At 43.5% G+C, this 16,904-nt stretch overlaps 1 protein-coding gene across 15 annotated transcripts in view; it reads right to left on the minus strand.

Annotated features, from left to right (window-relative positions):
* LIN52 (lin-52 DREAM MuvB core complex component) overlaps nucleotides 1–16,573 on the minus strand; it is a 56,330-nt gene extending 39,757 nt beyond the window's left edge. For 13 of the 15 annotated variants that reach the window (XR_014228753.1, XR_014228754.1, XR_014228755.1 and 10 more), the window contains exons 1-5: nucleotides 16,498–16,573; nucleotides 16,310–16,384; nucleotides 16,090–16,127; nucleotides 15,559–15,625; nucleotides 14,477–14,560 (exon numbers count right to left, since the gene is read on the minus strand). Coding sequence is in view for 8 of the 15 variants with exons in the window: in XM_082317585.1 (XP_082173711.1) it covers nucleotides 14,477–14,560; nucleotides 15,559–15,625; nucleotides 16,090–16,127; nucleotides 16,310–16,384; nucleotides 16,498–16,516 (283 nt within the window). In the remaining 7 variants the exon portion in view is untranslated. Of the gene's footprint in view, nucleotides 1–5,126; nucleotides 5,225–14,476; nucleotides 14,561–15,558; nucleotides 15,626–16,089; nucleotides 16,128–16,309; nucleotides 16,385–16,497 lie in introns of those variants that run through there. The other 2 variants (XM_082317584.1, XR_014228759.1) reach the window with 2 other exon arrangements.
* Between the last annotated feature and the right edge of the window lie 331 nt (nucleotides 16,574–16,904).

Genomic DNA, 16,904 nt, shown 5'->3' on the forward strand with positions numbered 1-16,904 from the left:
CAGTGGAGAGGGGAGCAAGAATACGTGAGAGGGACAGCTCTGCAGACACCAAGGTCAGTGAAGAAGGAGGGGGAGGAGGTGCTCCAGGCATCAGAGCAGAGATTCCCCCGCAGCCCATGGTGAAGACCATGATGAGGCAGGAGGTCCACAGTGGAGCAGATATCCACCTGCAGCCTGTGGAGGACCCCACACTGGAGCAGGTGGGTGCCCGAAGGAGGCTGTGGCCCCATGGGAAGCCTGTGCTGGAGCAGGCTCCTGGCAGGACCCGTGGAGACACAAGCGCATGCTGGAGCAGGTTTGCTGGCAGGGCTTGTGACCCCACGGGGGACCCATGCTGGAGCAGTCTGTTCCTGAAGGACTGCACCCCGTGGAAGGGACCCAGGCTGGAGCAGTTTGTGAAGAACTGCAGCCCATGGAAGGACTCACGTTGGAGAAGTTCATGGAGGACTGTCTCCTGTGGGAGGGACCCCACGCTGGAGCAGGGGAAGAGTGTGAGGAGCCCTGCCCCTGAGGAGGAAGGAGCAGCAGAGACAGCATGTGATGAACTGACCGCAACCCCCATTCCCCGTCCCCTTGCGCTGCTCGGGGTGGGAGGAGGTAGAGAACTCGGGAATGAAGTTGAGCCTGGGTAGAAGAGAGCGGTTAGGGGAAGGTGTTCTAAGACTTGGGTTTTATTTCTCATTATCTTACTCTGACTTCAAATTGGCAATAAATTAAATTAATTTCCCTGAGTTGAGTCTGGTTTGCCCATGACAGTAACTGCTGAGTGATCTCCCTGTCCTTATCTCAACCCACAAGCCTTTTATTATATTTTCTCTCCCCTGTCCAGCTGAGGAGGGGAGTGATAGAGCAGCTTTGGTGGGCACCTGGCGTCCAGTCTGGGTCAACCCACCACAGATACTTAATGATAAAGGCTTTATATGTCTTTATTTTAAATCTGTGATTTTTCCAGTATCTTGCAAGAGAACATTAACATGAATTCCACCTTAGAGTTGGGGAAATAGGGACACATGAGAAGGCAAATAAATCAACCAAGCAGAACAGTGGTAGTGCCAGAAACTGAACAAAGGTCTCCAAAGTCACACTCTAGTGTGATTTTTCACTGGGATCAGCTGCTGCTCTGCAAATAGGTCCAGCTACCCATACTGGGAAGAAAATTCTCTCTTCGCTCCTGCCAGAATCCAAAATCTACAGGAAAACATTTCAGACAGACATGATACAGGGATAATCTTTCCAATATTTGTAAATACAGAGGAAATGTTCTATTAACGCAGAAGAAGTAGAAAAGTTTTAATTGGATAAAGGTATAGATGGCAAAAGAATTTTAAATAATAAATACAGACCAGTTGCAAAGGTTTGAGAGTCCCTGCCAGAACATCTCCTGAGATTTGTTTGGCATTTTTGTGGTTTTAAACAGTAATGCAAAAATGCACATAACCTTATGCTTGATCAAACTCTTCCCCATCCTCAATTCCTCCACTGACAGTAGTCTACAAGTTATCCTGTCAGAATGAGAGTAGCAAAAAATAGGCTTCTGACAGTGTAATGTAAGAACATTTTGTTTGTAGTCATGTTTCTTTCTGTGCCAAGCATGTGGCAGGTAGAAATGCTTTAATGTGACAGCCCATTCCTTTACTTCTGTGGCTAAAAGCTCTTCAGTCAAGCCCCATTGACCCCTTGCTTGTCTAGACAGATGATGGTGGTTTCACTGTTCATTTGAGCCAAGACACACAAGAACCTCTGTGTATGTTGAGAACCATTCTCTTCCTCTGCTTGAAGAATGATACTGAATGGACTGTTATCTCCCTACACAGAAAAACAGGTTTCCCAGTCCAAGTTGCATAGACTCATAATCAGCTCTGTGGATGGAAGTATTTGGAAGTCCATTCATCATCCCCCAGAAGCATGAAAGCCATCACTGCGATACAAGAATCCTTAGGTTGCTTGTTCCTAATCAGGCTGCTCATAGGGAGGCAGACCTCAGACTCAGACCTCATACTCAGACCTCAGACTCAGACCTCACAGGGAGGAGTTGCACCTGAGATCTCCTGCTCAAAAGTCATAAGCTGAACCAAGTGTTTGGTGCGGTGTTCAGCTGAGATCGGGGAATGCAGGCTTTGAATTAATTTACTTCTAGAAAGGATCTTAAATCACTGAATCATCAAATCACTGGATGATCTGGGTTACAAGGGCTCAGGAGGTCTCCTACTCAAAGTAGGGTCAATTATGGGGTCAGATCATGTTGCTTAAAGCTTTATTCAGTCAGGTCTGGAAAGCCTCCTACAACAGAGACTGCACAACCACCCTGGTGGCTGCACAACGTGTTCCACTGCTTGCTAATATTCCAGATGTCCTCACAAAGCACAAATTACTGCTTTGAGTAGCACACCAAAAATCCTGCAGAAGCTAATGGTGATGCATCAGGTGAATGGTTTCACAGTCTTCAAAGCAGTTTGGTCAGTTAGTCTCCAGATTAATCAGATCTCTTCCTCTTCTTCCCCACTAACACTGAAAAGGCTCACTTCTCTTAATCACACTAAGTACCTTCACTCTATCAACATAAACTCAACAACTCTTTTCCAGAAAGGATTAAACTATTGCACCATTTCTTCCTACTATCACACAAACTATGAAAGCCAAAGGGGACTTTCAGAAGAGAGACATTTTTAGAAAGGAATACCAGGGTATAACACAAATATTTTGTGTGGGGTTTTTTTGTTTTGTTTTGTTTTTTGTTTCGGTTTTGTTTTAATAAAGCACGTAATGCGTCCTGGTTCAAGTACCTTTCAGAGGTGACCTTTGTTTTAACAAAATCAGATCCACAAACTAGGTATGGGGATGTAGATAAGGAGAGGAGGAGGATGAGAGAAAAGGAAAAAGGACAGACATTTCAATAAAGACCAGGTAAAAAGCATCTCATAGTAACTCAGCTTTTATTTAGAATGTTGCTGTTGCACTGAGCATCACTCATTACGATCAACAGCAGCTTTAAGAGCACAGTTATCTGCCAGCTATTGGGCCACTCAGCACGTGGTCCTTATACTTAACTTTGGAAACTCAGTTACCAGAGCTAGACGGACACTGTCTAACACCCTAAAAGCTCCCCTCTGTATTTCCAACATCAGGCTCCAGAATTAACAACCATGCAATGGCAGATGTCGTCTTAGCATTTCTAACACTCCTATATCTATGCACATCCAGCTGGATAAACACATAATGCAATGGGTGGGCAATTGGCTGACAGGTCGGGCGCAAAGGGTTACAGCGAATGGGGTTATGTCGGGCTGGCAACCAGTCACCAGCAGGGTTCCGCAGGGATCCATCTTGGGGCCAGTGCTCTTCAATATCTTCATAAAGGACTTGGATGCAGGACTTGAAGGTTTGTTATCAAAGTTTGCTGATGACACAAAATTGGGAGGAGCCATTGACACTCTCCAGGGCAGAGGGCCCTGCAGAGAGATCTGGACAAATTAGAGAGCTGGGCAATCCCCAACCGTATGAAGTTTAACAAGGGCAAGTGCTGGATTTTGGACCTAGGACGTGGCAACCCTGGATGTACCTACAGACTGGGGAACGAGAGGCTGGAGAGCAGCCCCGTGGAGAGGGATCTGGGGGTTCTGGCCGACGGCAAGTTGAACATGAGCCAACAGTGTGCCCTGGCAGCCCCGAAGGCCAACCATGTCCTGGGGTGCATCCAGCACTGTATTGCTAGCTGGTCGAGGGAGGTCATGGTCCCGCTCTACTCTGCACTGGTGTGGCCTCATCTTGAGCACTGTGAGCAGTTTTGGGCACCACAGTGCAAAAAGGATACGAAGCTACTAGAGAGTGTCCAGAGGAGAGCCACAAAGATGGTGAAGGGTTTAGAGGGGAAGCTGTATGAGGAGCAGCTGAAGTCACTTGGTCTGTTCAGCCTGGAGAAGAGGAGACTGAGGGGAGACCTCATTGCAGTCTACAGCTTCCTCACGAGGGGAAGAGGAGGGGCAGGCGCTGATCTCTTCTCCCTGACGACCAATGATAGGACCCGAGGGAACGGCAGGAAGATATGCCAGGGGAGGTTTAGGTTGGACATTAGGAAAAGGTTCTTCACCCAGAGGGTGGTGGAGCACTGGAACAGGCTCCCCCGGGAGGCAGTCATGGTGCCAAGCCTGACAACATTTAAGAAGCATTTGGAAAACACCCTCAGACATATGGTGTAAATTTTGGGGTTGTCCTATGCAGGGACAGGAGTTGGACTCGATGGTCCTTGTGGGTCCCTTCCAACTCAGGACTTTCTATGATTCAAAAGCTATCTACGCAATCACAGGGTTTATATTGTTTATGATAACCTCCTTTCTGTAAAAGGTATCCAGCAGACTTAGAAAAATTCTATCAGCTGCATTTGGGGGTCTCAATGCATACTTGACATAATGGAAATTTGGGGGTGGAAATTTGAATATTTAAAAATAATTCTGTGAGAAAAAAATTACCTTCTTACTGTGACAAAAAATTAGTAAGTCACATACAAAAGAAAAAATCCACCCCAAACTATATAATCTAACAAAAGGAGATTCCACATACACAAATATCAACAACAAGCATCAAACAGAAAATAAAAGCAAAGAGAAATTGCAGAAGTTTCAACTTTTGACATATTTAGGAGAATTCTAGAGATTTTTCCCCTTTTCTCAAACTCCAACAGTGTACACCTCCTTCTGCAGCAAGCAGAGTCATCAATGCCTGGAGACTAGGACGCTGTATTAGTACTCGCCATCGAAATCCACAATAGCACTTTCCCCTCAGAGTAAGGGAGGGGGAAGAAGGCGAAGATGCAGAAATTTCTTGAAGCTTAGAGAAATATTTATTCTACTTCACCAGCAGACAGAGAACACCCTAAGGATCCATGCAATATTTTTTCCACATATGACAGTTACCTAGATACAGCATTTGTTTTATGGTAAGAATGCACGATTTATGCATATGGGTAGTATCACATTTGATATCATCAGTAGACTGTATGTCCCTGATTTTGTATTTAAGAACAGTCTGGACCTGCTTTTTTTTTTATGCACATAGAGGGTAACTCAACCACACACCCACTTACTTAAAAAAAAAACAATAGCAGCCAAGGTCCAGACTCAATTTCCATCCTCACCATTGCAACCTAATCTCCTGGCAAGTTAATGCAAATCAAAGCGAACACTTCTCTGACACTGGTAGCAAAGCGTGTTCCTCTCCCAAGAGAGACCTGTAAAACAGGACAGTCACTGACAGCAGTACAATTACTGACACAGATACAGACTTTATGGACATGTTTATCTCTGCTGTAAATCCACACTCTCTCTCCACTCCGATTCATGAGTCATAAAGAAATTGCAGATAATGAAAAAGTTGGAGAAATTTACAGCGTGTCGGAAACCTCAGACAGCCAGAAGAAATTAAAGAGCTGACTGAGGATAAATCACACAGGTACAATTAAAACTTCCTATACCTTCTTCACTTCCAAACTGGGGCACAAGCCAATGGAGATGATGAAAAGTTGAGGTCATGACTCCTCTGACTGTAATCATTTCTTAACTACCTACATGTCAAAATTAGCCAATTCACAGATCACGTATGAATGGCAATTTCAAGCCAGCATTCTGATGTCTCGCTCTTCCAACAGGAGCTGCCCTGGAAGAATCCTGCCTGTAAATAAGCCACCCAGCGAGCAGTATAAGGAAAGGTGATTTCCTCGTCCCTCTGCAGATGCAGAGTATCTCTTACCATAGCGCTGTGCATTAAAATGAAGAAACAGATCTACAGTGTGGGAGGAGGGTATAAAGAGAATTGGGAGCAAGGCCAAGGTTTCACATGGAAATCATAGCAGCTTGGACATCGTGGTGACAGGGCCATATAAACACCTTAACGGACAATGTAAGCGTTCTTTTCGCCTCTCTGAAACAATTGAATAAGGACCAAGGATTACTATGAATGTAAACTGAAAACAGCCTCCATATTTTTTTCTACTAAGGAAAACAAGAACAACCATTTCAGTTGATTGTGTAGGTCCTGAAAAACTCTGTGATCATCTCCTAATCCACAAATGAACCACCCAGACATTTTCTGAGAGAAGTCTACTTACTCTGCTAAGTAAATCCTTAAGCTAACTGCATATTACAGAAATCCAGTGTCCAAAGAGCATAATTTTGTTGTCCAGCTATAAAACTCTGCCTTCAAGCTTTGAAGCACATGAAGTATACTATTTCACATAAAGTCCTTGCCAAACACAGTACTAAATAACAAAATAAGGGAGAAATATGCTTTCAGGCAAAACTGAAACACGATGAAGATTCATTCAGCAAGGCAGGGAATGTAGAAACTAACAAAAAAAAAAAAAACCCAAAAGAGTTTCTACAAAGAAAATTCTAAGCAGAGCAGAAATAACCGAAGTACACACACCTCAAACTGCTTCCCCCTATGCAGGACAGCTCACCTTGCAAGAGCAAATAAACTGTGCATTTTAAGTTTAAGGACATAATGAGCACTAGACTTAGCCTACAATGTTCTCTTCCGAGCCCAACATATTTAGAACAATGCAGCCAATTCCAAAACATATTTTCTTCCTTCTTGTTTCAGACTAATACAGACACACTAGTGCTAGAACCACTATACTTCTAGAGGTGCCAGCTTTTAACAAAGAAAAGGCGAACATCCTCCTTGCTCTTTTGTCAGCAGTCAAGATGTTGAGAACGCTGCTATATCTTTCTAGTAACTGGCACTGAGACTCCTGCTGTGGGATCTAGATTTGGATCCACATCACGTGATCCTCCTTTTTTCCTTCTTCCTTCTCCAAAAGTCAGTCCTGTTCTCCAGCTCCACCAAAACACTTTAGGGAGTCTGTTTCTCCAAGGAAACAAGGAAAGAGTTCATGTTCAGGAAAGAGTCTGCTCTTCTACATAGATTCCAAAACCTCATTTTGGCTAACAAGAAGCCATAAGAATCCAGTTCACTTTTTCATGCAACTTCCTAGACTGCAGAGAGTGGACACACAGCTTTTACTAAAATGGACCAACAAGAGATTTCAGAAGGTGCCATGAGACAGACACCCCACTGACACCCTGAATATTCAAACACTCTTTACTTACACATACCTGTTGATATGTTGATTTCCTACCAAGGTAAGAATCTGAAACATTTTGTTGCAAAAAAGCGTAGATACTGACTGGAAAAGGCACTAGGCAACTGGAAAAGGCACTAGGCAACTGGAAAAGGCACTAGGCAACTGGAAAAGGCACTAGGCAACTGGAAAAGGCACTAGGCAACTGGACTGCAAGAAGTGGGGGCATGTTCACAAACATAAAGTAAGGCTTCTGAGCTTAAAAAGCCTCTGTGTTGATTGACTCAGGGAAAAAGTGGTGACAGTCAGGAAATGCTTTTATCTGATCAATTACATCATTGCTATAAGCCTGTTTGGGTATGAAGGCCAGGTGTTTTGCATGGAGCCTAAAGGCTGCATATTGGTACTACATGTAGACACTCCTAGAAAAAGACAATCCGTTACAGAAAAGGAAAGAGATGTTTCGGTAAGAGGATACATTGTCTTCCCTCCTTTCCTTACTTTGAGTCTAATTCAGCAACTTACACAAAGTTCAAGTTCAATACCTAAGTGTCATGCCCTGTTTTTTAGTTTAGTTAATACAAGTTGAGTCCACCAAAGATGGAGCTCCTGATTTAAACATATCTTACCTACAATCAGCATAACAAAAGAAGAAAAAAAACAACAACCAAAACCAAAACAAACTCAGTGAGTGCATTCACATTCAACCATGCAGGGAAGGAATACCCTATCTTTGAAATTATCCATGTCAAGAGTAACCTCCAAGGATCACAAGCAGAACTAAGTATATGTGTTTCAAAACATGCTACAGTTAAATCCTGCTGAAGGAGAAAGATGGAACTGCTTTACCCCTCCAAACCTACAAAAAAGCTGAACTTGCAGGCAAGAGATCACGATAGACAGCATTTATCTGACAGAAATGAAAAACCGAAGACTACCAATCTGAGAAAGAGTGGCGATCTGTAAATAGCTTGGAGTTCAGAAGGACTCCTTTATGATTTTCCAGAAATTTCAGAGGCTGCTGAGGCTGCAGAGGACTACAATTCACAACCAAGGACAGCTTAACTTGGTAGCAAGGTAGCTGTTCCTCATTCACGTGCCCATCCATCTCTTGCTGTCTCTGGAAGGGTATCTCCATTACAGGGACACCTTAGTGATTTCTGGTAGTGGTTGCTTAACTACCATGCAGTCTAGCCTATTACTAAAATAAATAAACAAAAAAACCCAAACACTGTCAAACAAAAGGTTCTTCCACCCACCATCCTGACGTGCCGATGGCAAATGCCTATAGAAGACTAAGAGCAGGGAAGCACATAGCTGTACCTGCCTAATAATCTCCCCCAGCTTTCTGCATCTCCAAGATTCCCAAGCCACTGGTGACTCCTCTGTGGTCAGACACCCTCGATGGATTTATCTTCCAATAATTTGTCTCATTTATCGAGCGAGATAAACTCCATGCCCACAACCTCCGGCAGCGATGAGTTCTGACTTTAATGCACAGCGCAAGTATCTCCTCGTGTCTGTCCTGACACGCTATTTTATTCTCTCTGGCTCCTGTACTATGAGAAACAGTGAAGTGTCATTCCCTATTCACACTTTCTCCGCATTAATCAGTTTTGCAGATCTTTTTCACATACTGCACCAGTTGTCACTCTCCAGGCTAAAAACTCCTAGTCATTTACTCATTCTTCATATTAAGGAAAACTTATCACTGACTGACTAAACCCTGGCTGACTTTTCCTTTATCAGTCTGTGGTGCTACAAGATGGACAACTTTTTGCTGTTCACCTGACATCTCCCAGGTCATCCAGGTCTAATTCTTGGGCCCTTGATAGCTAGCATCAAATAGCTCTTCCACTGTACCCTTGGTATTTAATTTGCTTGAACATATACGGAAAATAAATCAGTGTTACAAAGAAAATAAGAGCAAAGTTGCGAGAGTCCAGTGAAAGCCAGAGCACATAAAACCATGGGGGACTATAAATAGGGACACTTGGTTGAGCACGTGGCAGTAACTGTCTCATTTAAAGAGTGTGAGGATTTGACATTGGATAATATAGTCATTCCTACATTCCCAATTTTACAGAAGGAAAAGCACAAAACAGCTTGAACTCCAAATAAAAATTTAATCTAACATAAGAGAACAGATTAGCAAAAATCACTGACAGGGAAATTACAAACGGTATTCATATCTGTGGGGTCAGTTATCCCACATTTTCTAATATTTAAGGCAGACAGTGCACAAAAGCACCATTACCTCCACAAACGTGTCAGGGCTTAAAAAGAATAGGCTTTTCAGGAAGTCTTGCACTAGCGATATCACCGAAGCTATACTGTGATAGCATAGCAGCCAGATAATCTCTCTGGCATCAGTGAGATTTTATAAACATGGCTGTGATACCAGGTATATATATATATATACACACACACATTTTAGGACTTCTGAAGCAGTATAGCAGGTATTACCTGAAAAATATCAGAGATTCACAGGGAAGCAATAGCAGGGCCTTCAGAAAGTCCCTGGACAACCACATTCCTTCAGTGACATGGTGCTTTCCCTGCTTCCCCATCCTACCTATCTGTTACTTTTACACACAGGTTTGTTCCAAAGTTTGGAAAAAAATAAATTTTTTATTTTACTTTTTTCAAAAGATTTTTTTTTTTAAGAAAAACATTTTTCTCTGTGTATGTAGTTCTCAGATACACCTCTCTCTCTCTATATATATATTTTCAAACAGATGACAAGGCATGAAACCAAGACTTTAAAAATCTTCTAAAGTCAACTTTGACTCAGTTGCTCTGAAAGCTGTAGTGGGTCATACAGAGGAAAAACAGAGCTAGGTATCTAAATTTGCAGTTACTTACACAAACTGTTTTGAAACTTGCTGCTTTGTGGGCCACAAACATTGAGTCAGGATCTGTGACTGGGTTCCCAGATAAGAACGACCTCCCTCTTGCTCGCCACAGCAGCTGGGGTCTCCTCATTCTGTGGCGCCCACTACCCTGCTCCAAGCAAAGCTGGAGGGACACACAGCGCAAAAAAAGCCCGTAACAAGGCAATATCCCTTTTTTTCCTCCCAGGGTTCTGCCAACAGCAGAGATGAGACTTGCTGGCTCCAGCTCACATTCAGCAGTGATACTGTGCCTCCCAAAGTCACCCTGACTACACGAACAACTAAAAGTAGGTGTGTTCATTGAGCCCTGTTCCTCCTCCCAACCTTGCAATACCCACATTAACAGGAACAGCAAAATCCACACAAAGCAGGATTTTTAATACTAAAAATGGTTTAAATGTATTCTAACCAATAAAATAACTCTTTAACAGAAGGAAAATAGAAGCTCTAATGAGAGAACTGAAGCAAAAAGAGAAAAGCAGTAACAAGCAAGAGGATGAGGTAGAATTTTACATAGCTCAAAAAGGAGGCAAGGAAACACAAGCTGAGACCTCAGAAGAGGCATTAAGAAATAATTTATTTTTAAAAGATTTTATTATTATTGATACCACATCCTGAGCCTGGAAGCTGCTGGAGAACTCCAGAACCACCTTGTAGCAAAGAATAAATACACAAACCAGAGACCTAAGGATAGCCTATCCTTTAAGAGGAGAGTAAAAATAAATAAAAAAAAAAAAAAAGCTACAAAAATCCTGCTTCATTCAAGGAAGGCTATCCTTTAGGTGAATTCTGTGCTAAGGCAGGGAAGAATATTCTGCAACGAACGGACATAAGTGAGCAAGAATCCACCTACTAGCACGCTAGGAGGAGAGCTGAAGAAGGGATTCCCCATGATCACCTCGGAGATCCTTTCTGATCCACAAGAAAGATCTTCAGTGTAAGTCACCAGCAAATTAAATGGTGCAAATAAGAAATTCTGATTTATGGAAGAGAGCCCATCTTTTACTGGCAGTTTAATGGCCTGCATCTTAGTAAAAGGAAAATGAAAGTACAGGAAATCATGCAGCCAGCAGTCAGAAATACGTCTTTAAAAAAGCAAGGTGCTCACTTATCCATTTGGTTAAAAAAAAGTTACAAAGTTGCAAAATATCTGCCAAACAGAAGTCTTTTTAAACTACAAAGGTAAAACAACACCAAAACCAAGCAACTTATCTTGTCTGAGTAGGAACTAAATGTATTAGGTACTACCGAAGCTAGAGGAATCAGACACACGGCTGGACACATCAACAGTTACCTTATTCAGAAAGAAGTAACTGAACCCCCAGACAAGGAGGAGGGAGCCGGCATTATCAAAAATAGCATTAACTATTTCAGTTGTCAAAGGTCTCCTTTGACATTATCATCCTACACGCTCAGAGACTGACGTGTTATCAGATAAAGCTACTGCAGTCTGAACAGGTACGTGCTATATGGCACAGAAATCATAACAGAGGGCAAGAAGCCCGACTCCTCAGATGCCCATATAAAATACCGGAGGAAGCTCTGTTAGCATTATTCCAGCCTGAACGACATGCACTGTATCTCAGACGTCTAACAGTAAAATTCAACCCTGAAGTTTCTAGTCGACTCTTCCTTGAACTTACTGTTACAATCCAAGCAGGGCAAGCCTATTCAGTTTCATCTGATAAAGAAAAACTTTCACAGAACTCTGGCACTAATTAAGATATAATCATTTAAATCACATAAGAATACGCAGCTTAAAGTGCGCACCAGTGAAATAGCAATGACTGTAAAACTGCCTACTTTTAAAAGTGAAGGAAAACTGTAAATCAAAGCAGATGTCACCAAGCTGGAAAGAAAGCGTAAGTTACATGTTAGCAATTTAATTTGATTCACAGAAGCCATGGGGCATTCAAAAAAATAGCCAGGGTTACAGAAAGTAAAGGTAACCTTATGAGAAAAAGGGGAGAAAGTTAGTTGTAAAGAACAGAAATCTGTGAGAAGCAAGCAACCAAAAGAGGAACTGAGAAATTCACAGCCAAAAAGTTAGGGACAGCAGGAATTATATATGGTAAAAATGTGGAATCCAGGTAATAGCATTCAACTGTTCCTAGATGAAAGCAGCGAAGATGGACAAAGCATTCAATGCATTTGTTCCAAATCTGTCAAGAAAGCCCGCTTATATAGACAACATAGTAAGACAGTTCATATGAATTTAAGAAACAAGGCATGTAATTCAGTAATTATTAATTTATCAAACTACATCATGTCAAATCAATTGCTTAGATTTCACTTTTAGTGTTGCAATAGTACCTTGATGAATAAACTTTTCAAAAGGTACCCAGTCCCACACGTCTCTTTGCCTAATGAATTCTAATGCAAAATTAACATGAAGCGTGCTGTGAACTGGTTCAATAACAGACCTCACAACATAACTACAAAGTCACTCAATAGATACATTCGTCATGGAGTGCTGCAGAAATCACTCTGGTCCTGCACATTATTTTATCATCTGGTCCTGCACACTTATTTTATCAATAAGTTGGATGAAAACAGAAGTCTTTGAAAATATAAAGGATTTGAGATGGGATGTAGAAGAGGAGAGTTGGAAGGAAAAGTAAAGTTGCTAACACAAGGAAGCAAATTGTTTCTCACACTCAATACAGATAAAACATTTGAAAATACTGTAAAAAAAAAAAAGACAATGCACTTTCAGAACAGGAAATATGTCACAAAAAACAATGTTAGGAAGAAGAACTTCAAATCATGACTGAAACAGTACAGTTTTAGGAAAAAGCAGCAAGACTTCTACAGGAAGCCTCATGCTGCCATCTAGAGGAGACTGGTCAGCAGCAGTTTTAATCCTCTTTCACAGCCAGTTTCAATTAACAGTGAAGTCAAAAGGGGGCTAGTAAATTTCAGTACACAAAGATAAAATCAAATCCAATACCTCTGGACTAAAACCACAAGTCCCTTAACTTTAATGAACAGATCTTTTGGATTTTTCTTCTTATTCTCTCACTTATCTAAGTCTGTAAGAGAAAATAACTTAAAGACAGTATTAGGAAAACCTTTCCTGAGAAGCTCTGTTCAAACTCCGCATCTAATTTTCTGTGAAAATTTTCCTAAGTTACATGTATATTATGACACACAAAGCATGCAATGTATTATAGCCTAAAGGAAAACAGACTTCAGTGACAAGAAGTTACAAACACGGAGAGATTCCATAAAGCTTGAAAAGTCAAGATTTCTGTTACTACAGACTAAAGGTTATAACTGTTGGACCTCAGATAATTCACTGTTTGCTCACTTTGTCTTCTTTCTATATTTATTTGTTCGCAGTAAAAATAAATGGAAATGCATGCAACAAACATTGCTACGGAAACAACCACCTTGTTAGCTTTAATGTAACTCAGGCTCTGCTTAAACTCCATTTAGCAGGACAAAGCTGTCTGACATTTAAGCCTACCACTTAACTGAGAAAGCCAATCATCAGCCAATCTTTGTGTTTGACTCGGTTTTACATTGTTATACTTTAAGTTCTACTCCACTAAATGCTTTACACAGTCTTAACACATGTTAGCACTGAAAGTAAAACAAACTTGCAGGGAGCGTGTTAAAATAGGCTTAATGATATGTTAATAAGAAAGCATTAGGGCATCCTAGGTTTACAGTCAGGAAGACTCTAAAGGTCTGTTACCGCTTTTTGTTATCTACTGAAAGGAAGGTGAAAGACCTGTAAGTTTTAAAACTTTTGGTGCTTTGCATAGCCCAAGAGTAACTGCAACTAAGGTCTATGCTAGAGCAAAATTAAGCAGAAAAAACTAAATGTGTCAGTATGTACAGGTAGCATTTAAAAGAAACACAACACTTGAAATCCTCAAAGCTGGATCAACCTGTTAACAACAGAGTCCTAAACGGGATGACGAAAGCAGCTCCTTCTTCAAACAAACAGCCAATTTTTATCAGTTTTTAAGTGGGATGAAGGTCAACTTTAGTGCTCAATGACATCACCTCCTGCCACAATTGAGTGTAGAAAAAAACCCAACAGCTACAGAAGCAGAAAACTGTATGAACACTAAGTGACAGGAGAATCCCATACACAAGTGAAAGTTTCACTGTGGAGGCAGTGCATGAAGTCTGACAGAAGTACTGCCACGAGTATTCTGAGAAACAGCTTCAGTATCTGAGTGCGAAATTAAGCAAAGTGACCTGATTTATCTAAGGCAGCGTTAAGTCAGGAACAGAAGTCTATGTGCCACTAGACAACACCAGATTGACATATGGCCCCTTGTTATTTCTGCTAAGATGTTTCCCCTGTGCAGGTAGGCTGTAAGTCGGAGATGTAAGCTCGCTCCCTCGTCCTGTTTTGGAAGGTCACTAACTGGGACTGTCAGACACTTGCCAAACCTGCCAGCACACTTTTCCAGCTACAAATGTACCATGAGCTCACACTTCAGTGGGAAGATCTGCAACGCAGTCAGTCACATCTGCATACAGCACTTACATTCATCCAGTCCCAGCTGATAAGCCAGGTTCTGCAGGCCACGAACTTTTTCCATCAGGTTAGCTGTAGTGAGGCTCCCCAACTCTAAGAAGAGAGAAAAGCGTGAATGTGAGCACTGCCTATAGCCCTCTAGCGACAGTTTACCTGTTTACTACTTCACAGAGCACTTTCAAGTCATGCTTCTGACAACGTCTATTTCCAGTGACCAGAGTATGTTTGAAATTGAAGCTGATGTCACCCCTGATTTTAACATACTGAGAAAAGAGCAGTTTTCTCTACTGGAAAAGACAGCCACGGATCTGATTCATACTGTAATGTGCCACCATTGCAATGAGCAACTTGTCCTGTATTTTGTAAGTTCACACTGCTACGTGAACAAGCTACAAAAGAGTATGCAAGGGAATAGGCTTACTATACTTTAATAGTGTGTGTTTAAGCACATTTCTTGCAGCAAGTCAAAGCTACTTTGTCCCACTTTCACTTTGGAACAGTTTATCTGGAATTCACATGAGAGGCAGAGCATGCTCAAGGATGTTTACTGCAAACTAACAGCTCTAACATGCAGCAAATCTACATGCTAGCTAACCCTTCCGTAACGTGCTCATACAGCCTTACCGTTTGATTAGAGATCTTGGATCTACGAGTGAAGACACATGCACAGAGCATGTCTGAACAAGTCAATCACCAAGTCTAAGCTGCTCACCAAGTCTGATCAGCTGAAGCCCACCAAAATACAGGAGACACCCACCATACTTATGCAGTAAGAGACTAGTAAGCAAGGTAACCGAAACATATGTAACGTTGCACTGCTTCAACTAGTTCTTGCATGCTTGTTTTGAAAAATCAGCCTGCCACTGACATCTGGACGTTCTCTTGGAGATAACTCGATTAATGAAAAATGTATATCATTAACAAGATAAAGAGACTCCTGAGCTGGAGATTCTGCAAATGTGAGGGCTAGAGATCTGAGGCCACAGGGCCACCTCCAGAACATTTAAAGAACAAGTGTTTTAAGCCTCTTAAGTACTGAACTCCCATCTGCTTTGGCAACCTTACTTCCTACCCACAATGTCCGTACTCACCCTTTAACATATCGATATCATCATTTTCTAATTCAGCCATCCACTTGGGAGGAGAACTTGTAATAGGCTGTTTTGAAAAAAAATAGCAGTTCATACTCAGACAAGTTCATTTTTAGAATAATACAAAGAAGTCTGATCTCTTACTGAAAACTAGTTACACTGACAGTAAAAATACGAGAGTTCCAGGTGCTCTGTAGAGATATTTTTATGTTTAATCTTGTTTTCTAGCATTCTCCTGGAGGTTTTAGAGCTAAAAGCAGCACGCTACCACTCACCAGCCAAAGTCAGTATGAAAAGCAGGATCTCCTAAAGTTTAAAACCTTTTATTTCTTCCAAGGTGTAATTCTCATTCACGGCAAGTTGCATAAGGTATAACAAAAAATATAAGAGATATTAAAACTGAAAGTGTTATGCTAGCGTATACTGAAGTTACAATTGAGAAATGCTTTACAGAGCAAGAACAAGAGGCAACAGCAGGTCTAACATCGCACGGGGAGGGGGAACCGCGAAGGCAAAGCGGCGACCACTCACGCTTTTGAAGGAGGCGGCGAACTCGGCAACCCCGGGCACTGCGAAGAGAAAACGGAGGGCGGCGGCGGGTGAGCGCCTCCGGCGGCAGCACCCCCCCACCGGGCCCCTGCGGGCCCGGCCCGGCCCGCGCAGCTGCCCGAGGAAGGGAAGGGCCGGGCCGCGGCGGGGCGAGCCGCCCCCCCCGCCGGCTGACAGACGGCGGCGGGCCCGCCGGACTTACGCTGCTCGGGCCACAGGTCCGGGGAGGCGCGGTCCAGCTTCTCGAAGCTCAGCAGCGAGGCCTCCAGGTCGGCGCCTGCAGCAGAGAACGGGTGAGGAGCGGTGAGGTGAGGCCCCGCCGGGCCCCGCCCGGCCCCGCCGGCGGGACGGGGAGCGGAGCGGCGCCGCCGCCCTACCCTCGCGCCTTACCGTCCGCGGGAGCCGCCATCTTGCCCGCCTCACGTGACGCGCCGCCGCTGCCCGCGGTACACCCCACCCCCCACCCCCGCCGCACGTGACCCCGCCCTCGAGGCCGAGCCCGAGAGGGAGAGGAAAAACAAACCACGCCCCCGACCCCACGTGTCTCTCCCGCCGCCACGGCCAGGAGGCGTCGCCGCGGGGCGGTGCTCGGCCAATCCGGGCCCTGGCGGTCGGTGGGCGGCTCAGCGCTCGCGGCCAATCCACGGCCCGGCACGGGGGGCGGGGGCCGCGGGGGGCGGGGGCGACGGGCGTGCTGGCGGCGGATTGGCTGCGGGCCGCGAGGGCCCCGCCGGAGGGGGGCGCGGAGCGGGCCAGGCGGGTGCGCGGAAGGCCAATGAGGGCGCGGGGGCGGGGCC

This window comes from Platalea leucorodia (genome assembly GCF_965183815.1).
Source record: "Platalea leucorodia genome assembly, chromosome: 7".
Classification (NCBI taxonomy): Eukaryota; Metazoa; Chordata; class Aves; order Pelecaniformes; family Threskiornithidae; genus Platalea; species Platalea leucorodia.